Source organism: Typopeltis vanoorti, chromosome 14, assembly GCF_054136105.1.
Source record: "Typopeltis vanoorti isolate ZY-2024b chromosome 14, IOZ_Tvanoo_1.0, whole genome shotgun sequence".
In the NCBI taxonomy this organism is placed as follows: Eukaryota; Metazoa; Arthropoda; class Arachnida; order Uropygi; family Thelyphonidae; genus Typopeltis; species Typopeltis vanoorti.
The window spans coordinates 65,304,092-65,331,405 of NC_143562.1; the positions used below are offsets into that span (position 1 = coordinate 65,304,092).

General features: G+C 34.4%; 1 protein-coding gene across 5 annotated transcripts in view; it reads right to left on the minus strand.

The window, feature by feature from the left end:
• LOC150099548 (uncharacterized) overlaps positions 1–27,314 on the minus strand; it is a 569,663-nt gene that overhangs the window by 341,392 nt on the left and 200,957 nt on the right. For all 5 annotated transcript variants that reach the window (XM_090403425.1, XM_090403424.1, XM_090403426.1 and 2 more), the window contains one exon: positions 14,010–14,076. In XM_090403425.1, coding sequence (XP_090259551.1) covers positions 14,010–14,076 — 67 coding nt within the window. The remainder of the gene's footprint in view (positions 1–14,009; positions 14,077–27,314) is intronic.

The window sequence follows — 27,314 nt, forward strand, 5'->3', positions numbered from 1 at the left end:
GGGATCTAAAAGATCATGAGGATTAAAAAAATCACTGAACATTATCGTAATAGGTCTAAGACCTAAGTTTGAAAAAGATGCATTTATGTATGCATTTTTCAATGGTTACTTGTGGAAGAAAGAAAATGCCACCTTCCGGGTCGGAGGTCGTATTTTTAAGGTGGTTTATTTAAAGGCCTTGGAGCAAAAAAAAAAGGAGAAATCTAGAAATGACATCTTCAATTCCCCTATCTGAACATGCAAACTGAAAGAAGTCTTAATTTTCACGTCCACTTTCCATTTAATAATTATAAAGCTGTTCGATTAAAATTCATATTTTAATTAATAAAAAGTTTAATTTCATTTAATTATGAAAAATTATTTATTTAAAAAATTCCAGTCCCCTTCCTTAAGGTATCTTGGGGATTATTGGTTAAGAAATTCATCGTACCATTAGACGATCAAAATCCAAGCGTTTCCAAATAATAGCATGCATCCTTCAAGCAGCTCCGTTAGTAAGAAGTTACTTAGGAGGGAAGAAAAGAACCGGTACAATTGAGGGTTTTTTTTTTTATTTTATTTTTAAGTCGTAGCGCTCATGAACTAGGTAACACGAAACAAGTAGGTATGTGACTATTTCATGAAACCTATCTTTCGTGCTGCCTTTATCACCAACAACTCACTAGTTTGCTTGAATTGCTTTACTGGTTTTGTTCAAGAGAAAATTTTCTGAAATACAAACGGATGGAATAAACTTTAGTGATAAGATTCATACTACATTTTTCACGAATATTAATTTCATAACTTCAAAAGCTATTGGAGAGAGAACACAACAAGCATGAATGCAATAAGCTCATACTCTTTACAAAAAAAAAAAAAAAAAAAAAAAAAAAAAAAAAAAAAAAAAAACTGCGTTTGAAAATGTGAAAGGAAATATGTATTACAATTCGCAACTGTTTTGATACAGGAAAAACTGGAGGAAGTAAGGTTAAGAAGTTATAAAATTATTAGCAATGTCGCTAAGTATATCAATAATCTAGTTTCAGACTTAGTGAACTTTTCGGGTGATATCCCTCTTATAAAATCCATGTAGGAGATTGAGTTTTTTCTGGGGGGGGGGGGGGAATAGAAGTTTCCTGTGGGTGGCGAAAGCAAGCCAGTTTGCTTATTGTGTGATGCCCAGATATCAGTCCATTATTACAATAAGTGACCAGTCTAGGTAAACGTTCTTATAATTATAATAGTATGGTGTACGAAACATTAAAAGCAGATTCAGTACTTAAAGCAAATATGCAGTTATGAATACCAGTAATTCGGCTAACGTAATAACCTTTAAATATGTAAAAGAAATCTGCCGTTAAGTTTTTCCGCCACCATCATCACTCAGCATTTACAAACGGTCAAAATTCCAAAGCAATATCCAACACTGCAGCTAGAAAGCATAATACAGAATGCTCTAACAGCAAAGGTTGGTCGATTGATAAAGCCTCTGCTACTAATGGCTCACGCAAAACGTTAAGCAAGTTTCAGCGCGGTTAGTAGTTGGAAGGGGTTCGATCGTTCGATGCTGTAGGCACACTCTCCCTCGATGAGTCTTTGGACTCCCTGGAGGTGTCACATAATGGTGTAGAAGCAAATCAGGCAATGTACGCATTCTGTTCACAGAGAACACTTAAATGCGGTGTTGTGATTGTGTTAGAATTCAATATCAAGGAAAACCTAATCAAAACTTAATAATACATCCCTTGTGTGGATAATATCACTAATTCAAAAATATTTCTTTTTATGTGATTCCTACTCAAGAAAGGTTGTAAGCCTATAGTATACTATTACCATGTGTGGGCAATGGATTTTTTCTTCTATTTTTACATAGTCGGAAAACTCTGCTCTAGAGAACAAACACGGAACTTTTTGAAGCCACTTCAGGCCTCCAAATAAGCAGGGCGGTGGTCTCACACCTGACAATGAAATTCGTCTTTCACCTAAAGACCTTCATAAACAGTCATGCCCACGATGGGATTCGAACCAGCTACCTATTGGTTAGAAAGCGGATAGGCTAACCACTAGGCCGGATTATTTTCGAAGGTGTGATTGTGTAAACGTAAAACTTATTCTGCGTTATTTAGATGATCGGTCTGCATTTCAATATCGCTATAAAGCCACTCCTTACCTGATCCAAGTTGTTATTCAGCTTCGAAGTCGAGACATTTCAGGAACATCGAAAGCACCATAATTTGTAAAATTTCAAGCCCTTTTCAGAATTCGATAAAAATCCAACACGAATGTAAATGCATCTTTGGGATCACTAAAAGGTCCCTTGATAAAAATTAGTTTCTTTAATTCACACAAAAACAAGGAAATAAGTCAATATTTTATTTATTTCCGCGTGAATTAAAAGAAACCTCATGGCATAAGTATCTCTTGAAGAACAAAAACTACAGTATTCTAATTGCGAATTGGAAGAGGATGGTTTTGCGAATTACTTTAGGTATGCATTTATAGAGATTTTTTTTCTCTCCCAAAAAATCGTTGCCAATGCAATACATCTATTCAATATTCTCTGAACGCCATTCTGTACAACCAGAACATTTTCCCAAGTACAATATCATCACACAATGCTCATTTTATTTTAATACATTAAAAATACTAGTTTAACAATAATAATTATGGCAAACTAGGATTTCGACAATACAGAATCTGCAACTCAACGGAAGTCATCCCGAACATCGAAATAAGACAAAAAAAAAAATGTTTGCTTTAATTATGGATTTCTTAGCTTATAAGCCATGTGAAATGGCTACAGTTCAAATATTCATTAAGTATTTCAATAATATTTCGTATTTTTTATCCATTAAAAATTCATTTCAGGTTCGAAATGAAAGGATGCGAATTAATCACATGCATGTAATATCCTACTTCGGAAAAAAAGAATAAATAAATAAAATATTAATGAAATATCACTACGCAGCAATATCATTTTCCAATTTTGATCATGTAAAATACTAAATTTTTAAATTCTCTTTTTAAATAGTAAAGAGAATTTTAAAAGTTGAGAAAACTTTACTTTTCTCTTTACTTTAAAATTCTCTCGACTATTTACAATCCTACTATTCAAAGGATTCTAATTGGTCAGTATAGTGCAAAATCAATTTTTAACTTGCTCTATTTACTGATCGTTGGTGGCAAAGTGGAGACAATATCCTACTGGATATTGTCTCCACTTGGCAACAAACGATCACAGTGCACGTTTATTAAAATCCTTTATGTGGTAGTGTGTGAATCTCAATTCCTATGTAAGATCACTATCCTAATTAAGGCCTGGCATGAAAAAGATCATGCTTTATCTCTAGAATAGAATTTCTGCTTCATGCAAGACACTAATAAGTTATACACGTTTGGCCTTTGTTTCAATGATATAAACGAGAACATCGATATATTTGTTAATATGAAGACATCACATAACAGATTAGAAGTACTAGTTCAAAATAATGAAGCAACAATTTACGGTAAAGTCTCATTTATTGGTCTGAGGTACCTCCGTGGCTGAATAACGAATCCTACATTCATTTTAACACTTGAGAAAAAAACTCCCCCCCCCCAAAAAAAAAAATTGATTCTAGAATCCAGCTTGCTCCTATTGAATAATTCTAACATACTCCACTACAAAATGCAACGTGACACATAATATATTGAGTAATGAAAATAAAAGTGGCTAATAAATAATCATCATTTACCATAAAAACGAAAACTAGGCTTACCAACCATATGAGTATATGCTGCTACACCTAATCAAGGCCCTCCCTCAACCCTTCACCGGGATGTACAATATATAAAATGAGCTCAACACCGCTTCCACAGGCCAAATTTCCCTCAAAAAGCGATAATTTATGCTTCAGTATTAATTCTCCTCTTTCTTCCTTTGGATCTACACAGCCTAAATCGAGACATGGCCTCTTGGAGTTCTCTCTATCTCTGCCTATCCAGAAATCTTACTTCTCCAGTTTGGACATCACAATATGATCTTACTGTCTTGACTAATAGTATCTGTTTTTATTCTTAGTTTTTCTTTTGGTCTTTTTACGATTTTTTTTATTTATAGTCTTCTTAAGAATACAGTACTTTTCCATATCCGCCTAACGAATTTAAAGGCTAATTTGTTCGGACGGGCTTTAATACTCTAATTTAGGGAGCGTGTATTCCCTTCCTACACAGAGATAAATAAGCATTAGGATAGAAAATTATTCAGAACAATGAGTAAAGCAATGTGATGTACGTAAATAGAAGTGTCTCATTCCTTTATGATTTTCAGTTCACATCGGCCATCCCACCTTCTCTTCCTGCTAAAGCAGGCAAGGTGAGATACGATAAGCAAAAATAAACAGTATTTACAGTATATCTGATGCACATTTATCCATGTAATTATCAATGATTATCGTTCCCTTAATAACTTGAATGGTTCGGTCTATTCTTGTCTTTAAGCATGTTTATGCCTTTATTTTCGCTAGTAAACTTGGGATAAATCACTCCTCGTCCAGTATTTTCGCCCAGTTTAATTATCCTAGCAATTATCTATTTGACAGCTGCTTGTTGCTGGGTTATGACCAGAAACGAACATGAGGCACATCATGGAGAGTAATTACAGCAATAAAACAGCGAGGTTGATAGTTTAGTAGGCCTAAATATAAAACACGAACACGCTTTTTGGCAACGTTAGCAAAATACCTAGAACGATGTTGAATGATAGATAAAGATATATTTAACTGGGATAGGCAAGACTACGCACGAGCAAATTGCGGTGTTTAATTTTTTTTTCTTTTTCTAACAGCCTAGAGCACTTCAACTATGAAAACAGGAAGTGGTCACACAAAAGATGAACACGGTAATATTTTTAAAACATCGCTATAAGATCCCAATGTATTCATTAATGAACTTATGGAAGGGGGGAGGGGGATAACCAACAAGGTAAAACAACTGACCAATCCGTTTTCTTTTGAAAATTTAATTATTTTTTTCTTCATCTGAACGAAACGATTTTAGAATATAAAAAATGGAAAGAAATACGGCTTTCATTGGACAGATATTTAGGAAAAGAACGCAATCAAGCCATAATAATGTGTTAGCTAACTGCCCTTTAACATGAAATGAAAAAGCTTTTTTCTTAGATAGCAAAAAATTGCCGTTATTAGTTCTTGTTCATTTTGCGAAGTTGTATATGCTCCATCTGTTATAAAAACACCATCCCTTCTGCTACTGAAAACAAAATTCATAAAAAATTTTGTATGCCTCTTTTCATAGTTACTCACAAAATGTTATTTAAGATCACTGTCCAAACTTTAGTTTTCCAACGATTGCAAAGGAGTCGAAGATAAAGACAGCCCACAACATATTGCCAAAAGACTTCGAGAAAGCTAAATGCAAAAACTCTTGTCGCATGTTCAAATAGCCGTCGAGCCTTCTGGTCCCTTGCTATGCCAACTTTGGTCCTTCCAAACTTCTTCCTCTCGTTCTCATATTCAGATAGCACTACAGTAAAATTACCTACAGTTGAGGATGACTTCTTTGTATCACTATTTTCCCTTCAACTTTTGCTTAGACGACAAAGGGAAAAAAATTATTTCCCACTACATTACGAAGTCATATGCCCACCAGAGGATTCCCCAATAATCTAGGCACAGACAAGTTGTTTGGTCCACGGTATAGCCTTGCAGTTGTGTTCTAAACGTGCGATCCAGAAATAAAATCCATCCTGCACTACAAATACAATGTCATACTTGTCTGGCAATTACCCAGAAATACGTATTTATGCTGTTGGTAGAGAAATGTTGGATTAAGGCGCGATTTTAAGCTAGGCTAAATTTATCTAGCCTGTCTCTAAAACGATATTAAGTCAGCCAGACCATCGTACCACCTCCCTGTCCTCAATCCTCTCGAAAATAACAGAGGTTAAGAACCAACTTCTTCACTATCTGGAGACCCGCCAATTAGTGATCGCCAAAATAGATTCCACTAAGCGCGTTCCATAGTAGATATCCTAGTCGATCTTACCCACCTTTGGACACAAGCCATAGGTGAAAGGTTTGGAAAAACTCATGTGGTCCCTCTTGATATTTATAACGCATTTCATCAGCATAAAACTGTCATTTCCAAGCTAACATCTTATGGTCGACACCTTCCTGCTTTTATAATTGGATTCCCAGTTTCCTCACTCGTCTGGTTCACTGCATTTCATCATTTCATCGTTCAGATTTCCATATAAATACAAGAGTATACTGTATATGGCCGGCTTGGTTGGCTGAGTGGTTAGCGTATCCGCTCTCCAACCTAAATGCTGCGGGTTCGAACCCTGCCTTGGGCATCGATGTTTGTGATTGTCTGTGAAACTACCAGTGGTTGATGACGTTGATGTAGTTACGGTTCGTTGCAGTTGGTGGACTGAATGGTTGAATGGTGGAGATAGAGTTGTAGAGTAGATGCCCTCCCTCGATGATTTTTTGGACTCCTTGGAGGCAGAGGAGCACTCAGGATTTAATCTTGGAGGGGGCCGAGCACTCAAGATTTAATCCTGGGGGGGGGGGGTGAGTAGGGCGATTTGAGAATACATACTACGCATTGCATACGAGCTATGACTGAGCATCTGCAGTGATCGCCAATGCATGATACCCGTGATCTCTTTTGGCCCGGCTCGGGAAAACAAAGCACTACTTCGTTCGCCTGGCGTTCACAGCGGCCAGGATTCCCAAGATCCAGAGGGTATTCCCACCTTATGTGACTGCTAATTCATAAGTAGTATAGAAATAAAAAAGGACACAACATAATTAAAAAAAAAAAAATTAATTTGAATTAGGAAAGGATTTTTGGAAATTTTTCTTTTTTTGACTTTTTCTTTTTTTTTTGAGGGGGGGCTTCTCCCGCTAAGTTCAAATCCCATCCATACTTTAGCTGATGACAGTACACTCCATGTCTCTTCATAATCTAGCCAATTTTAATGCCACCAAAATACATTTATGTCTTTTAGCGTTTAGTTAGCATGACAATCCACTGCGATTTCATTAGCTTTACCACGCAAGTTCCAAAAATCCACTGTTTCATTGAAACAAATGATTATTATTTTTCTTCCCCATCTTTTTTTTTAATCGGAGTGGAGAATCAAAGTTATGCATCAAGATAGATTGGATATCGAAATTTATAAAATTAGATATCTTAATTAAAATCTCTGGGGTAGAGACTGTAAAACAGCATAAAATTTGTGAGCTATTGTAAACGACCGGACTGGTTTGACAACGGTTAGCGTATCCACTCTTCTACCAAAAGGTTGCAGGATCGAACTCCGCAGTAGGAATGGATGTTTGTGATTGCTTTAGGTGAGAGATGAAGTTCATAGCCCGGTGTGACCACAGTCCTGATTAATGGAGGCTTGTAAAAAAGTTTCTTGTTAAGTCTCTACAGCAAGATTTCCAGACTACGAAATATAAATAAAAATACAAAGTATGTAAATGTAATAAAATAGGGGGAAAATTTCCCACCCGCCGTACTAAATGTACTATAGGTTTACAAACTTTCATTGGTTGATGTCACATAAAAGGTATTTATTTACTGTTACATTATTCGCTTTTTTTTAAAAAATATCAATTGATGATTGTGATACTGAAAGTACTGATTAAGTTATAAAGCTGGTAAATACAAAATAAAGATTGTACCTTTATACATTTAGTAGCATCTCAAATACAATTTGATCTGAAACATGTATTTGCATAATAGACACAACTGTAACAATAACCGTATCCTGTTAAGTGTCATCACCATCCAAGAGGTTGACTATTAGATATCTCAAGGCATAATGCGTATTTCTGCTTTTCCAAGCAGAAATACACTCTTGTAAAAAAATCAACAGACAGCCCAATGGGTAAGGTGCATCATCCATTATAACGAGTCACGTGTTTGTAGTCAGGATAAATTGGAGGAACACGATGCTCCCCAAGTTAGTGCAACGGTATCCAGGTGAAATGCCTGCGATAAGGGAACTCGGAGTTTGAAAGAGGCGTTGTGATAGAATGCCATGTTGCAGACCTATCTGTTTTCGGCAAATTGGGTCATCCCAGGTCAAAAATCAGTGATACCACTGAGATGGAAGCGCAGGGAGTCAACTGCAAGTGCTACCCGCAGTGGACGACTCACCCACAGGTAAAACGAATTATAATATGTAAAAAAACAACCATTTCTTGGCCGATAAGTTCAACATGGAGTTCAAGGCATCAACTGGAATACACAACAACAACATTCAATACCGAGGCTTCCATGGTAGGATTGCAATAGGCATGCAAGCCTTACATTACTCGAACCAACATGCAGCATCGTCTTCAGTGGTGCACAGAACGTGTACAGTAGGACAGATGTGTTATGGAGAGGTAAATCACGCTACATCCTCTATCGAGCAGATAAATGTTTGTGGGTGTGGCGGATGCCCGGTAAACGTCTCTTACCAGAGTGCGTAACCCACCACAACTATGAAATTTGGAGGTGGAAGTGCATGGTCCTGTTTTTCCTGGTTTAGCCTCGAATCTGTTTCTGGTACCACGAACAATGAATTACTAGAAGCATTTGCACATTCTGACCAATGCAATGCTTTCTACTTTGTGGCGTTTCTACGGAACTGACCATTGTCTCTTTCAGCATGACAATGCACCGTGTCATAAGACTGCTGAAGTAACGGTAACTGCATGTCTTGTGGACATGAACGTCACTACACTTTACTGGCTTTCACATAGCTCTGATCTGAACCCTACTGAACATCTGTGTCGTGAACTGGAGCGTAGGATGCGGTCAACTGACGTCCTCCCCAAAACAGTCCGGGGTCTAATTATATGCCTACAGCAAGAATGGTCCCAAATTCCCATTGATCGCCATCGTACGCTTGCAAAAAGTATGCTCCATAGGAATGCTGTAGCCATCGCAGCGAAAGTTCTATATTTTATTAAGGTGGGCGCCATGGCTGTTTGTTCCTCACATTATGGTGTTTTATGATTTCTTTCCGAGCAGTAATAAGATGGTGAGACTCTTTTTCGCACTTTTATGAGTGAAAATTCCAACAAAATCATGTTTTGAAAATTAACAAGTTCACGACGGCATCGGAAGAAATTTCGATCCGGGAAAAGTATCAAAAAATAATGTTTTACATATTCTTAATTCATTGATAGCGTATCAGCTGTCTTAATAAATACTTTAAAAAATGACACAAATTTTATTATTCATTTCTTTTAATAACTCGTTCATCGAAAAAGCGCATGGTAAGTCTTTACTTTTAGTCCAGTAAAAGGAAAACTAGGGACCAGTTTCCATTTCTCATTTTAAACATGATTTCGCTGCATAACATATCTTATTGTATATGTAATTCATTTATTAATCGCACTATATGATAAAATTTCATTTTATTTATATTTAATTTCATAACTACAATTCAGACAGTACACTGCGTGCTGGCTTTTATAGCAACGCAAGGGAAAAAAGATCTGCAGCAGTTAATTTCAGAATGTTGCACGCGTGGTCATCACGCAAAAGGGGAAATGAAAATTCCAGTTACAGACTGTGCAGCTTTATTTAGCTTCAGCTACAAAATTAAACTGGTGTCTTCAAAAATACATATTCTTAGTGAAAAAAGAAAAAAAAGAAAAAAAAAACATGCTTCAACCACAATGGTGCTAATTTTGTTTTTCAATTTTAGTCTTGGAGGTCATCATGAGGTGAAATCACTGGCTCTGCTCTGAATTAAAATTCAGGGAAAGCTTTGTCTTTCTTGTACATAATTTGTCTGGTCCTTGAATTCCTTAAATGCCACTGGTTATGTGTAAAATCTCAATCAACGAACATTACATTTTTTTTTTTTTTTTTTTTTAAGACAGGCTTTGGTGAGGGGAAGCTATTTTATTTCAAGGAATTCTAGACAGCTAACACTGATGGGTCACGATATGTAAGCAGTCTATTTGGCATTCAACATTGCACTTTTCTTTTTTTTTTTTTTTTTTTTTGATTGCTCTATACTTCTTAGATATTGCTGTTATAGAACTACAACCGAAGAAGCAACTAAAGTATGAGGCCAGCGTGTGTTGTGTCTGTTAATTGCGTTTATTCTTATGGTCCGTTTGCCTCTTTTGCGGCATGAAAAAACCCTTCACCTACGAGTCTTTCCAACAAAATGGAATTGTCGATACCATCTAAGCTCTGTAGCGTAGATGGAGGAACGAGGGGACATTTTCGACGGTCACAAAGACTTAAATTCGATATTCATGACGAGAGGAATCTTTAAATGGGCTTTTTCAACTGATGGTAAATTAATCATTCGTCATGATGAGAGGAAGCTTCGTATGAGCTTTTCAGATTGATGGTGAGTTAACCATTTTCATATAAAGGTAGAAGGGTTTACGTTCGGCATACAGGCAAATCGGCCAGAGAACACACATTGAATACAAAAATAGTATCCGTGAGTGGCAGTTGGAAGTAGTGTACAGTGCCCTCGGAATCTTTGGAGGTGTCAGGTAATAATGACAATACTTTGGAGCATATTACTGGGGTCATCTGAAGTGCTATTTTCTCTTTTATATCATGACCAGTAGTGATAAAAAATCGGGCCTTGTGAAATGTTTCGCATACGCAGCTATGGAGCTGTAGAAGTTTCTTACCCCTTTGTGGGTAGAGAATTTTTATGCAGATAATCTTTCGCTTTAAGTCGGATATTTTAACTTTGTAAAGTGAAACTTAGTTTCTCTGGCTTTAAAGTCCGACAATTATCTTTAATTTTTTCTTTCTTTGGTAAGCAGTTGAATGCATTTTGCACTTCGACAATGAGTAATTCCAAATGTTTAATAGAGAGATTTAAGTTCAAGTAAGTTTGAATGCCACAGGAATATTAAACACTTTCTGAAACCCCAAACAGACTAAGAGATAGTAATCATTAACTCTTAGACACACACACACACACACAGCAGTAATTCAAAACAGTGCTGTAAATTGCTGTTTACTAAGTGTCCTCTACAACTGAAGTGTTTTGGAAAGGGTTAGTAACATGGTCTTTACTTTTAATTGTGTTACTACAATATGCAGAAAAGATATCTTAGAGAAGTGGGATTGAAAAAACATTTAAAAATTCAAATACATAAATAGTATAAAAATTACCCCCCCCCCTTATGTATCAATCGAGTGCGTGAAGATAAGGATCGTACGATCCTTACATTAAAGTGGTACGAGTGACACTGTTTTTTTTTTTTTTTTTATGAATGCCACCCACAAAAGACCTATCTTGGTATTAGCAGTGTGGGACTAAGTTATATAATCCAGTAACCATGCTTCAAATTCTAGCTCCGGATCTTTTATAAGCCACTTCAGGTCTCCAACAAGCAAGGCGGTTGTCTCGTGTTCTTTTTTGGTAATGGAAGCTGTCAATTACGTGAATAATTAACCAAGAGACCACTGATTGATTCATGAAGGTAAAAGGATCATCTAAAAATTCAGGAACAGGAGAGGAATTGTGAGGAGAGGGAGTGTTGAATTACGAAGGTACGATGTTGTGTTTTCGTCAGGAAAAACAGCCTTATATTATAATCCGTAATGTAAATTTCGAGATTATTAGGTGGTTGAGTGTTCATTCATATACATATTTCTGTCGTTTTTACTTTAAAACAAAAAAGTGATATGACAACTACGTAAGGGCAGATACCGAAAACCTACTTAGGTCGAAGAGCATCAGTGCCGGACTGCTGAGAGCTTAAAAGGTTTCCAGCTTCGTGAATTAAACTAAGTATAGCTTCACAAGGGAAAGAAGCCATTGTCATTTTACAAGATAAGGATAAACAAAAGTTCACCACTGAAGCGAGCGCTTGGCTCAACCATAGTTGCCAAGCATCTAACAAAGACTACTCTGAAATTGGAGATATGGAAATCACGTGTTTATATTAATACAGGAACATTTCAAAAATATCATCTAATGGACTGACGGAACTCATAGCAAACGTGGGGGAAATTTTCTATATCCTTGGAATCTGAATCGCCAGAATTCCTAAAAATATAGCATGAATGTTGTACCAATGGATGGATGAATTAATTTAAATAAGAGATGTATTCAATGATGTAGTTAAATCTTGAAATTTTATATTAAAACAGATCGATGCAATGCTCGGATATGCATAATATGAAAATACAGGGTGTCTCAGTGGTGCCACCAGTTGATTTCCATAGGTCTCGAGAGCCTACTGCGAAATATGAAATATGATAATAAATACGTATTTAGCTATAAAATCGCATGCTTATAAATTTTCTACGGTGCAAAAGTCTCAGGACAGCTCAACTTTATTGTGCTGGAACCACCAATTTGTGAATAAAAAGTTGCTATTTCGGTCGAATTGAGCCAGATAACAGCATTTCACTTTTTTTTTTTTTTGTCGAGACAAGACGGTTTAAAATAAAATTTTCGATTTGAATTGGTTCAAATTAGATAGCAAAGTTGGACACAAAGGTGGAATATACTTCGCACATATATGATTTCAATGCTTCACTCTTGGAAGCGGGGGTAGGGGCAAATGTACTTTGGTACATTTAATCTCCTATTACAGCAAAAAAATAAAAATAAATAATAATAATAAATAAATAAATAAATAAAAATGAATACGGTGAATCCCAAAAAAATTCAAATATTAATTGTTCAAAATACTGAACTTATATCTAAAGAAAAAAAAATCCATTTCGTTTTCGTGTTTCATTTTGATCTTAATTTAAGCCATAAAATTTACCCCACTGTTATAAATTTTTAAATTGAAGCTCTGCAAAATGAAACTGATTTTTTTTTCTTTCCAGAAAAGTCTATTTATAGTTTTCATGAAATCCATATAAAATATGTAAAATTTCATCAAAAATTCTTAATACCTTATTATTGCATGACAAATGCATATGCATGCTAGGTGAGTGAGTAACTAGAAGCATATAAAAATGTTTACCAAATTCCCTTCGGATTAGGTAACCAAAATTTGGAACAAAAAAAAAAAAAAAAAAAAAAAAAATTAAGTAACCTATGTTTGTTTGTTTTTATTCTTCCAAAAATAGATTTAATCCGGTTTGTTCTTAACTATCCAAGATATCATAATGGGAATGTGTTTCCACGAACGTGCAAGAAAAAAGGTCCCACTTCCCTTATCCCTGGGTAGTTTTCGAGGAAATTGAATTCAAATAGGAAAACCTTTTGTTCCGTTTTTTTTTTCCATGACATCTCTACGGAATTTCAATTATTATGGCTATAAATACACAAAGATATCTGGAGGGGTATTCCTATATTCCATATTGAACAAAAAATGACTTAAAAACATGTATTTATCTCGGCTAAAATGTATTCTTAAGAAATAAGAATAATCCTCTGAGCAGGCGATGGAATCTCTAGCTACAACTCCTTTACTGCTTGATAAGAGTTTTGCAATTTCTTTTTCATTTTTTTTTTTTTTTGTAATATAAACGTTCTGAGAATTAAAAATATTTCGAATTTGATTTAAAACTTAGTGGTTGTTGTTAAATTTTTATCGCTCCATGACCATTGTTGAGTGAGAAATCACAGCGTGACAGCCACGCCCACAAGTATGACGTGGCATTCACGCAGGCGCGGATGGGAACACAAGTGCTCTGCTGTTCATTTGACTTGAGGGGTTAAAAATATCAGTTTTTTTTTGGGAGAAGGAAAGAAAAAGGTCAGTAGTTTTCAAGGTCAACTTAACTCGGGAACTAGCTGGAAAAAAAACAAGTCCACCTACTTAGTGAATAGAATGAAGCCTACTATAATGGTCCTTCTCTCAAGCTGGTGCCAAGAATGTTAGTATAGAGCTACGTACGCACATTCCTAAAAGTATTCTACAATAAAAAATAATAATATAAATTCGCGATGTATCTAGGGTATAAAGCCGATTGGAGATGCCATAGTTTGGTCGAAGTACACTTGCTATAGCATCACATTATCACGGTATTCAGATATTAAACATTATAATTCGGATATTAATACTTACCCTCCTTGGCTGACAAAGAGACTACTTTCTTGTCATTAACTTCCAAGATGATATCCCCAGGTTCAAGCTGTAAGAAGAAAACGAATGCGTTAATTGGCATGTTTTCAAGGAAAGGGAGAGATGCATGTACCAAAGTAACTTGAATAGTAAAATGTATGAATTTACATTTACAATTACCTCAGAGACATGCGGACAAAATATAAATTACGTAAGAATTACTAAGGATTGTTTTAGACACAATGTATCCTCTCCTTCCTCTCACACACGACACCAAAAGACTATATTGGATAAAAGTAACATCTGTGTTCCACTGGCCTGACCCAGAGAAAAATCTGTACGGCTTGTTTTGACTGGGATTGAAAACGAAGATGGAGAGCATGAATTAGCTATTACACATTAGCGACTATCCAATCAAAGTTTCTGAGCTAGGTACGGCTATGAATACGAAAGCGTATTAGGGCAGGAAAGGTAAACAGTAATGATTTCTGTGTGCAGTAAGCCTCAGAAGCGACAGAGCACCATCCATTAAGACTTGTCCAGAAATGCTCAGCCAGCGTGGAATGAGTTTACCTACCAAGAAGTTATTTCCAGATCAGATTACTGAGAACACACACACACAGGTGGCAGAGAGACAGTAAGACAGCTCCTTCGGATAACTGCAATTCTAATAGCTTACACTCTCAAGACAGACGCACGCAGGCGCGGGTGAAAATGATGGTACTGACAGTTGATTATTGTCGGCCAACTACGCTCTGAAAACAATCCAGCTGCATACCTAAATCCAAACTTTCTACACTGAATATCTGCTCTTTCATTCTGGAAGAATATTCAATTTCTCCGATAGATTATAATACGAACAATCTTACTTTCTAAGAAGTCAAATATGCGTTGCACTTATATAAAGATTTTCTTGATAGTAAATCGCATCTGTAATGGAAGAAATCAGCAGACCAACGTTGCGATTACTTCTGTTATATCTCCCCTCCTCTCACATATTGAGATGAAGATGGTACTGTGACAAGATGTCGTAACGATAATACGACTTCCATGCGAGAACTTATCAAATGTAAATAGACTACGTCACTGAATTCATAGCATCTTTCAAGGATTTTTTTCGTTTCACAAAAAAGATAAATCAATGAATTTACAAAATACAAATGAAAGATCAACAACACTCATAGCATAAAATATACTTTACATTTCATGCCTTCTGTACATTTAGCTTACTATTAATAGGCGATGTTCATACATTTTCTATTCACGGAGCATGAAAATATACATTTTATAGGCTGCGAGAGAAAAAACTTTAAAAAATGAATTAAAAATCTCTATTTAATCAGGTAAACACATGAAGAATCCCAGGAACTATTTGGATTTTAAATTATATAAACCAAGTTTATGAATTTCCATTGATTTATTTCCTTAATCTATCACTTAATATCCACGATGCTCTTTCGTCGAGAAAAAAAAAAATTGAGTTCGAATCCCATTAGGATGAGAAGAATCTTTATAGACTTTTCAATTGAAGGTGAAATTTATTTTTCATGTAATTTTTCTGCAGTCAGAAATTTCGACGATTCTTGTCACATGCCTTTCTGTAACAAACAATAGGGAGATTATCTGAAATAGATATCGGTATTGTCGAATTCTTACTGAGTTTTATCGCTCTTGCCCAGACGGCCTTAACAATCAGGACAAATAGTATTGTTAACAATACTATTAACTACAAATTTTTATCATTCACAAATAAAAACTTCATGAAGTTTTTATTTGTGAATGATAGTACTGTATAATACCTTGAATGATAGTATTGTATCAAATTAGCGTAATATGATACAATAATATGAAACGTAATTGAAATGACTCACTGCTGCAATGCAATTATGTTTACGGCAAAACTAAGCATTATACAAATAACTGAATACAATTATGTTTGCTACAGAGGTAAACATAAGATTGAGTTTTAAAGGATTCATCATTAATGAAACGTTAATAAGATAACTTTTACAACCATGAATTTTAACACATGAAAGGAAAATTAAATTAAAAATAAATTCCAACGAATTAAAATGTCAACGGTTTGTTAATTAAATGAATGTGCAATTTAAAAGAAATCTCCGCAGCTACTAAAAAAGTTTTGTTTCATAATCTGAGACACGTGTGACGTCAGTATATTATGAAATGCATTTTTATTGTCGTGGAAATAACAATGCGACATATATTACTTAAAACTTATAACTCAATATTTATATAGGTTTAAAATAGTTTCTATGATTCTGTCAATAAGCACAAACGTTTCACATATTACTATGAAATAGTTCTCACACACTTCACTATTAACACGCTGTAGGGCTAATACAAGGGAAAATAGAGTAAAACGTAAGAGAACATAGAGAACAAAACTGACCACATGTGCGAATATTGAGAGGAAGAACACGCGTCCTAGTTACTATATTTCCAGATGAGCGAAGTTTTTCTTTATATGATCTTTGAAGTACGAGCGTTGATTTAAGTTAAAATTCGAAATACTGTATTCAAAAGAATGAGGTTGTCTTGAATCCAAATGTTTTTGATGAACTGTAGTTCACTTTTCTTAAATATTTTGATACGATTTTAAATCAAGACCTTGAGTTTGTCTGATAACTTATGTAACTTAGGTTTGGGGGGGGGGGGGGATGTGTTTTTGGAACAGCGTGAATATAGCGAAAGGGCAGGTCCAGAAATTCGTCAAGTAACAGGAAAATGCTCCTCTTTAAAATAAAAAATAAAATAAAGAAATTGTATATAAAGCTTAATTTCATTAATGAATCTTCAACTTTGTTTAAATGAATGTGCACTACGACACGAGTTGTGTTTTTAATTAAATTTCCTGTTTTATTTTAGCCTGCTGAGTTTGGCTGAATTGGCCCTTTTTCGTGCTACTCCATTTTTTCACGTTCTGCACTCCTATTACATATGACTGACAAGGAACACGATCAAACGTAGAAATGTCATTTATTTACTTATCTTGACATTTCATATGTACAATTTCCGGAAACTATATGATGATAGTGGTTAATTAATTTATCACTAACAGACTTAATCTTCAGATACCTGGAGCGCCCGGAGGAAATCCAACCACACAGCTATAGTCCGAGACTCTCGAAAAAAAAAATTCAACTTTTATTAAATTTGCAAGTCAGAAAAATTATTTATTAGAAATTTTAGGGGGGGGTGTATTAAGGAAGGGAAATGTATATTATGCGTAAGAGTTTATGACAATGAATAGAGATGGGTCTAAAAATTCCAGAAAATACCAGTACATAATTTATGGACGGTAATGAGATTGCATTTATTTTGCACTGCGAATTAATCAGCTATTCTTAATTCTGCAGTTTCTATCAGAATAAACTCTTTAAGTTTCTTTTTTTACTAATAATGAAATCTTATGTGAAAAATCTTCATCTTGTGCGTTTATTACAGCAATAATAACAGTCGGATATAGTAAACTAAAATAAAAGTACTGGATCCAATAAAAACTAGTTCCATTAGCAATAATTTATTTGAAATGAGCAACATCAAGTTCCCATAAATGAAATTTTAATAATACTAAACAGAAATAAAGGCTTTGTATCAAAAATTATCTCAATATCAAACTATGTAAAATATATAAAGTAACTGGGCATTCTTTAGATGACGTTCCTGAGACTGGTAGATACAAAGTTCTGTACTGTTTTAATAATAGTTTTACTACGAAAATGTGTATAATTTATTCGAACATTTTGTGCAACAGACAAAATTCTTTCAAAAGAAGGAATTTTATTTGTAAAAAAAAAATATTTTAAAATTAGTTTTTGTACTGAATTTAAATAAAATACTATAGCAGCCATCCGGATATTTCAGAATATTTTTCTGATGTACGTAATCTGCATTCAGAGTTGCACTTTGGTAGTCAGACGTACTTTCAAAACAACTATCACTGAGAAGAATCCATTTCAGAGACTGGCAGAGTGGAGAATGCAATTCCTTGGAGTATCATAGAGGATTGTATTTAAAAGTTTAAAGAGACGCTTATGTGAGGTCCTTGAAAATCTACGTATTTCTTAAGAAGTTTCTGCCATGAGGAATTGCCTTGTTCCATTAGGTGGAGGCTATTTCTCATCTGTTTCTACTTAGCTCGAGACGGAAAATCGTATTTCTGTAATTGTCTAAATTTACTTTTGAATTTCGAAAAATGTGTCTTCGAGATAATGCATGAATAACGTGTCCTCTCTTAAAGGCTTCAGGAGGATTGAATGAAATAAAGTTGAATTGTGATTTTTTCGGTTGTTTCCGTTTTTTTTTTTTAGTGAGTTGAGATTCCTTTGCATAGTGAATTATTAAGCTGGCTTTTCCAATCGAAAGATAAAAGTGAGGGTAATTGATAACGAAGTATATCTGGCATAATCTTTTGTCCACGAAGTTGAACCGGTTAAGTGTCCTGTTTTGACCTCGATGTTGTATCCATGATCGAAGTTAATTGAACATGTATCCACTACTTCGTTTTGGATAACCAGATTTGAGAGGTACACTATATAATTAACATAAGTCAAAATTATTTCCTCGTATGAAAAATAACATCGCCGGACACCAATAATGTACACAATTAGAGCTAACTAACATATAAAAAATCCTATTTAAAACGCAGAACACAGTTTTTTTCTTATGAGGTTAAAAATAGACTTGAAAATTGGCTGTTTTCATTTGCAGCAAGCGAAACATTTTAAATAGAATGTTTATGTATCTTCAAACCCACTGCACAAAATATAATACATTTATTGCATTATATTTTGAGTTAAAGATATATAAACTGCTGACGTTGGGTTTCGCCAACTTATGAGACTAAAGGGGTGAATGGTTGTAATATTCTCGACAAGCAAACAATCATAAGATTGTTATTATTAAACAACTGCTGAATTCGTTTATAGTAAAAATGGCGGTTTTCTCTATAATACAAAAAAAAAAAAAAAAGAGAATTTGTTACCCAAGAATAAAGCCAAGTGCTATCTAAAATGTTTCAATTTCTAGTTCTTATAAATCAAGTCTGTTAATTGATGTGGTTAATTTAACATTCAAAATAGACGAAGAATGAATCACATTAATTTATATAAATCGTTCAAAATCTATCATAAGGAATATATGTAAACATTATCGTATGCGCAGTATTCTTTTTTTAAGTCTAAAGTTGAGAAGTTGAAACCTAAACAAGCATCATCGCCAGTTTAGGTTTCAACTTCTGAACGCATTCTCAATGATCCCATCCATGAGGAAATCTAAACGAAGAGGTGGTTAGAATTTAAAATATTTTAGTTTTATAACTCAGTATTGTCGATTTTATTGCAATACAGGCACATCTGTAATGAAATCTGCTAGTATTTGCAATACAGTATCTTGCGCGGTGTTCAAATTATTTTTGATAATTTTTAAAAGAAAAAAAATGACCCAAATTTCATTTTAAAATAATATAGATAAAGTAAATAGTGGAAATTCGAAGTTATTAGTTTAATAGGAACATTACTAGTTCGAAGAAAAAAATCTGAACCTAGAGCTGTTTTTCCCCCACATAAAAAGGAGGGGAATAAAATATAGAGGGAAGAATCATAATAAATAAATAAATACACATCACAACACGACACTATAATAGCATGACAGGGATAAAAGAATACCACGATATCAGTGCTGTTTACTGAAAGGGGTGTCGCAGGGATCCAAGTCTTTAAAAAAAAATCTTAACTGATGCAAGTCAGTGACAAAGGAAACCGCCCATTGCAAGATAATCCCGATCACAAGATAAGAATTTATAGTTCAACTACAAAAGAGTATTAGGAAATACAATACGAGTTTAGAAATAAATTAATCGAGAAACGAAACGGTCGTCTGAAGTATAACAGTACAAAAAAAAAAAAAAAAAAAAAAAAAAAAAAAAAAAAAAAAAACCAGGAAAGAGAGATACCAAGCATTTGATATTCAGAAAAACATCAAGTACGTGAAGCAAAACATTACCATTGTATAATCATAGAATATTGTAAGCGTAAAGCATTTCAGAGCATAGTTTAGCTGATGACGATTTTTAAACTAATGAAGCTTAGGGGGAAAAAATCATAATTACCGGAAGCTCTTCGGTTAGACAAATTTTCGAATGATCAATAATGTAGTCCGAGGAACTAGAATTTTAAAGATTATTCACTAAATCAGAGTCTGGAAATTATGAGAGGGAAGAGAGGAAAAGAAGATGGTCAGAAATGAGGTAAGCAATACAAATATATGCTGGGTTTAGAAGTGCATAAGGCGGGGAAATGCATGAGAATGGTACTCATTTCTTCTCTTAACGATGCAATATAGTTTTATTTCACAATCGTGAACACACACGCTCTTTAGTCTTATGCCTGAAAGATGGCGTAAATAGAGATTTCCAAAATAATTCCATATTTATATCTGATAATCACCTAGCTTGTTTTACTGTTGCTGAAACATTCACTTCTATTAGCATTATGAAAATTTCAGTAGTCGTTTGCGTTTGCCAATACTGTAATCTCTAGGAAAATATTCCTCACGTACGCAATCTACGAAATCATTTGAAAACACAACGATCTGATTTCGGTAACGCAGATTTCAAGAAGCGCAGTATGAGCGATAAGTTAAAGAAAAAAATTATGAGTTTAATAAAATCGTTTCTGAAAGAATAAAGAATTCTAAATTTTAACATTTTTGTAAGATAAATACTGGAGATGGGCGAGGATTTGAATAAAGCTAATGTTGCAAAAATAAATGTCATTTTCTAGCCATAGCAGTTCTTAACAATAATGCCGTGATGTCACTTATTTTTTCGGTTGTTTAGAACAATCCCCCTCCCTACAATAAAATAAATGTCACATTTAAAAAAAAGGGGGGGGGGGAATCAGGTAAATATTTAGTTTGTTTTTAAAATTTTCTGATAAAACATTTTGCTTTATAATTTTAATGTGCATTTTAAAATGATAAATTAATTCTGTATGTACTCGATAATTTCTTTCTTTTTTTTTTAATTTTAAATGTAGTCTGGCTTTATATTTGATTTAATTTTCACTTTAATCTCATCCAATAGTATTTTTAGGCTACGGGGGTTATATAATCATGCAAGTTACAATGAAACTTTTTAAGTCACTTTACTCCTCCAATAAGCACGTGTGTTATACTGAGTGATAAGTCATCTACCACACGAGGACTCCCTACATTGAAGCCATAGTGGAGTGATTTTAAACTATTTTATCGATATATTTCTGCAGGTCGAATAAGGCTGTTAGTTGGCTGCATACACTAGTCTAGAATATAGACACGGTTTCCACTTTCGTACATCAGGAACATTTCCAATGATAATTATCAACAAATAGATTCTGTAGTCATTATACAATTATGATAGTGTAGTGCTTAAAAGCTTTAGAGTAATTTGAGTTGGGTAATTAATTTTAATATATAGCTTTTGCTAATTTCTAAATTCCCGCACATAAGAATATTATCTTTATGAATGTATTTCAGGGGAAGAAAGAGAAAAAAAAAACGCGCATAATGTTAAGTGCGTTCGGTAATGTGAGGCAGAGAAAGCAAATCTCACATTTCCTATTCTCACTCGGCTTTTAGTTAACAGTTCTCGTGGAGGATTGAGGATGAATGACGGTGAAAAGTATCTTTCATGCTTTTCACCGTTACCTTCAATCCTCCACCATTTCATGATATAGAAGAGGTGAAGCCAGTATACGGTGATATCTTGCAAGGGACTGAAAAAATAAATAACACGCACTAGCATCTTAATATTTTTGAGTTGCCAAGCATACAAAAATAAGTATTTTCGCTGTCCTTTATTATCCCACATATGACCAGTTACACTATTCATAATAAGTAAGTGAACGAACAATTAATAAAATACTGTTTCGTGATCGCATTCTTGCACGGCGACATCATTCATTATCATAACTGAAAAGGTAGAGTCGTTTGCACATGTAGAGAATTCTCTTTAGACCATTTTTTTTCCCATTCCACTTGAAACGAATCGACAAATTTTAGCAGTAATCCAAATAACAATTTCGGCAAATTTCATCAGGCTAGGGGAGTATCATTTCTAGTCATTCTACAAAACCACGATCAAATAGCTATCGACAATAAAAAGGAAATTTTTATAACGAGGAAAAAATAATAAAAAAATAAATGCATCGATCAGTCTTGAACCTAGTGGTTTAACAAATGAAAAAATGCTGCAGTGAATATGAACCATACAAAATATGTATCATGACAGCAAGCTCTTCGTTATTCATATAAAAAACAAAACTGGAAATGTTCAGAATTGACTTTGTCTGTCATAGCTCCATTTCCTTGATTTCGAGAGAACTACATGACATTTACGTTATTCAAAGAATTTTATCGAGTAATATTGTTTCGTTACACTTCTATCCATTATTGGATACTGCAGACACAATTTTATTTTACCTAATTTTTCCAGCCGGGTGACCGAGTGGATAATTCTGCTATCCAGCCAATGGATTCAAATTTCAGTGCAATCATGGAAGTTTGTGAGAATCGTGTTTGGTTATTGGAGGCCTGATGACTTGAAAAGTTGCATGTTTGGTCGATAGAACAAAGTTTCTACATTTATCTAACTCTTAGGCCATACAAGATTTAAGAAAGAATTACAATCTTTTGAGTGAGATCTATACTAAAAAGTAAATACCAGAATTCATTAAATTCGGCCGTCCAGGTTGGGCGGCCGAATTTAATATATATATTATATTATTATTATATATATTATATATATATTAATATCAGTATTAATATATATTAATATAATTTCTGAGCGAAACAATAATGATAACGGCTTGATAAATTGTTGTAGGGACTCTAAACACCAAAAATTTGAATAAAATCTGTCCAAACAGGACACCGGAAAAATTTGCATAAGGAAAACGAAGCCTAATGTTTTCACAATTGTAAACTCGTCAAATACCGAAACATCTTTTGAGACGCATTATGTTGAAAACAGAAGCCATTCTATTTATTATTTGGTACATCAGGATCCTTTATGTTAAGCTCATTTATTTTCAATACATGAAAATGATGCATCCAAATAAAAGATGACCGCGAACAAGATACAACGAACAGAAGCTGTTTAAGAAAGAAGATTACCGACATCAGTGAGTTAGTGAGGCAAACGTAAGCAATAAAAATGTCTGCCTCTGAAGTAGAAAATGTGAGGCTATTCTTTGGTGATATGAATGACACTTAGGGAAACTTGCAAAGAATTCCAAACAAAAGTGAAAAAGAATTGTCCCAAGTTAAGCGAGAAGAAAATTAAAACTAACTCATAAGAGTCAGCTCTGATTTTGAATTTCACTGTTGTACTGGAAACAGGGTCAAGAGCCATATTGCCAGTAGACAGTTACTCTCCGATAAATACAGCTTATGAAAAGGAATTCCTTTAACAGAGAGAAATTCAGTTCATGTGTATTACCAATGTCAATTTTAGGTGGGAGAAGCATTTCATCGACCGATGTGGGACCACCTCCCCACTGGAGGTCTGAAGTGACTTGAAAATGTTCTATATTTTTGGAGTCTAGAGGAAGGTTTCCGCCCTGTGTGAAAATAAATTAAAAATAAAATAACACTAGTATACTATAAGTTTATAACTGTCCTAAATGCGAATGTATGCTACTGATATTATCCACATGAAACTATTCACGTGGGTAATATCAGTAAAATGGGTATTAATGATCATATTTTAATATTCATTAAAATATGATCATTATGCTCATAATTAACAGTATCAAAATCGCTACAAAATACAGTAACATCGGCGTTATCGCTTTCGTTATGTTTGTGCAAACAAATCGAAGTGCAGGATTCTTAAAATCCAACAAAATGTGTTCTTATAAAACCAATTTTTTTTTTTTAAAGAGTAGACCATCTACAAGCTGAATTTTTTTTTAAAAAAATTCAGCTCGTAAAATTTTTCAGAAAATAAATATTTCACAATACGTTTTTTTTTTTAAGAAAAATAATTTACCACGCTAAAATAAGCCTCCAGATATATCCATGTAATATGCAATGTAATTATCATCGCTATTAGAAAGGGAAAAAAAAGCACATCGAATAGGAAATGTCCTTATCTATATGGGTGTTTCCATATTCGAAGACCATTTGCATAGCTTTTTTAATAGCAATTAAAAGGAAGAGAAACACAAGCAATTGTCGATATATCGAACGGGTGTCAGTTGGAGGTTAATAGAAAGGATGCAAAGTTCAAAGTGAAACTCAAAAGATCACGATAGAAACGAATCAGTAGACTCATAGGAGCATCCACTCTCACCTCGAGATTGCCTGAGAAAGCAACGCATACCAGGACACAACAATGGGGGAGGTTCCAGGGTAAAAGATGAGTGGCAAATAGCGGTCAACAACCGATCGCGGCTTGAATGTCGCTGACGTGTTCAGAAATGCGAGAAGGTGACAAATTGTGAAAGCCAAAGAGCCCACCGAGAGTTTCTAACTCTCCGTTAGAGGAGTAGGGGGAAAGAAGTTTTTTTTTCTTCTTCTTCCTATTATTTTTCTGCGATCGTGTTCTTTTATTAAACTCCGATTGGAGGGAGAATGAAAAATGATCTTCGTTTCCCCGGTGCTGCAAGTGACTAACGATTTTTGTTATTTCTGCTGTCAGCTTATGAAAACAAATGGGAATTGAAATGTGTAGCTTTCCGAGGAAATAAGCCTTGTTTCAGTTCTTAGAACAATACAGTTCGCCATTTCACATATGTAACAAAGCCCACATAGATACTGAGCAAACATATTAATAAGAAAAACACTGAAACAACTACAAATCGAAACTATAAACCAACCTTTAGTTTAACCCATCTGTCTGTATATCAAGAACTATTTTCATGCTTTTAAGATTTAAAACTTATCCAAGGTCAAGAGCGAATTCCATCGAAAGCCTTGACCTTCTTAATTAATCCCCACAGCATGCTTAATATTCGTTTATTTTCATGCTTTCATTCTCTACGTGATAACCGTCAGTAAAATAGAAAGATAATTCCTTCAGAATTAGCATTTACTTCTTTATACTCCAAGGACGAGTCCCTAAAATTCCTTGGATGTTTGGAGGATTGTCCACAAAACACTTTATTGCAAGCGATGAGATCCTAACGGGGCGAATTCGAATCCGCACCACACTACAAATTCTTGGTTCACATCTCAGATGAAAACGTTATAACAGTGGCAAACTCCCTTTTGATTACCTACTGTTTTTTTAGTCATTCAAAATTATAAATGACTAATTCCATAAGATGACAAATACAAAGCAATAACAATTTCATTTTTTTATTTAATCATTATATTATCATCGTTCATGTTATTATTACTGGAATTTCTATTTATTCTTCTATTTATTTTGACTTCGACGAGATCTAGTGGAAAATATGAACATAAAACTTAAGTATTTTTTACCGCTAGGTAGCACAAAACACTTAAATTTTTATAGAACGGCTTGCGCGTGCAGATCGAAAGAGTCGCAACAAAAACCACAATTAAAAATGTATAAATATGAGTAAATATTCTGCTGCTAATGAAAAAGATAAAAAATATTTTTAAAAAATGCGATATTGTACAAATAATCCAGCAGATTATATTAACCACCGAAACATTTTGCTAGTTAGAAAATGAAGTAAGCACGAGAAGGAAGGATAAAAAAAATAATAATATCAGTAATAAGTGGGCCAACACGGCGCCGCGAAGTCACTAAGAAACAGTATAGGTTATAATCAGTGTCTTTTAGAGTGAATGTAGCACGCGATCTCTTTCGTAAAGGGTATACAGCGGTTGAGACCAGATGCTCTTACAGAGTGCTAAGAAAGAGAAAAGAAAACGGTTTATTTGCACGTGCAAGATTGGATTCAATAATTTTGCTAATTAACAGATGCAACTGAATTGTACTGGACTTAAATACTACTTGAGCCTGTGGAAAGCAAAAAAAAAAAAAAATACAAAATTGGGAAGAGAAGGAAAAAACACATAAGTTGAGCAGTGCATTTGTGAGTTCTTGTTACCATAATTTTTTGCTATTCTAAAAAGTGCTTACATTTAAAAATGTGTACGTTCGAAGGAATTATGTGAGAAATAAAAACGCTTGTAATGACAAATAAACCGAACTCAAGTGAAGGAGAATAGATTGTCATTAATTACCGAACGTGCTAAAACAGAAGAGGAAATGTTGGTTTTAGTTTAGTTTACGGATATTAATTCAGGTACTGAGATGGCGCTAGTAGCGAAGCTTTTTTGTAATGCTTTGGGAGATGGGATGATACTAATAGTTGCAATATTAGTTATTAACCGATAGTAAACATAACAGAAGTGCGTATGGCATTTTAAGAATAAACAAAGCGGAAATCGGGTTATAAATGCAATGGAAATACCAAGAATCTCAAAAATAAAAAATAAAAATAAACAGCGATAACCTGATTTAGAGTTTGACAGCGAAAATGTGTTACAGGATGTTGGAAGTTTTTTTTACACTTGGTTAGACTATAAATTATATATTTAGTTTAATCCTTTATCCAAATGTAAGCAAACAAAGTTTGCGCCTGAAGTATTTTCAGGACTGGAGCAACTCGTGGCAAAGGTGGACTGACTTCTCATCACTTGCCTTACTATCCCATAATGCAAAGCACATCTCCGCAAGGAGATGTATAATGTCTGGGTAGTGACCCTTCCCATAACGCATAGCATTACACATGTCGGCAAGGAGATGTGCTTTGCATTATGGGAGATACTAAGACAAGGAGTGACGAGAGGTTGGTCCACCTTTGCTACGAGTTGTCCCAGTCCTGAAGATACTTCAGGGGAAAACTTTTGTTTGCTTACACTTGGATAAAGGATTAAACTAAATATATAATTTATTGTGTTACAGGATTTTGACACGATATGCCAGTACCGGTATGTCTTTATAATAGAAAGACATATCAATCTTTTCTTGTCTTTTCTTGTTTTCCAATGTCTTAAACATTGAAAAATAAGGAAATGTAGATAAAAGATAGATGATGTGACAAAGCATACTGAGATCGCATTCCGGGTGCTACTACCAAAACACGAGAGGGATAAAAATTCAAACAGAATCTTCAAAGCTGCTTTCCCTGTTTGAGCAACACGGCCAATGAACATTAAAAAAAGTCTTCCCACACTTTAGCAGAACATATGTTGTTTCAAGTTTTAAAAAAATAATATTGCAAAGGGGAAAAATTAATGTTCAAGTTCCCTTGTTGTAATCATGCA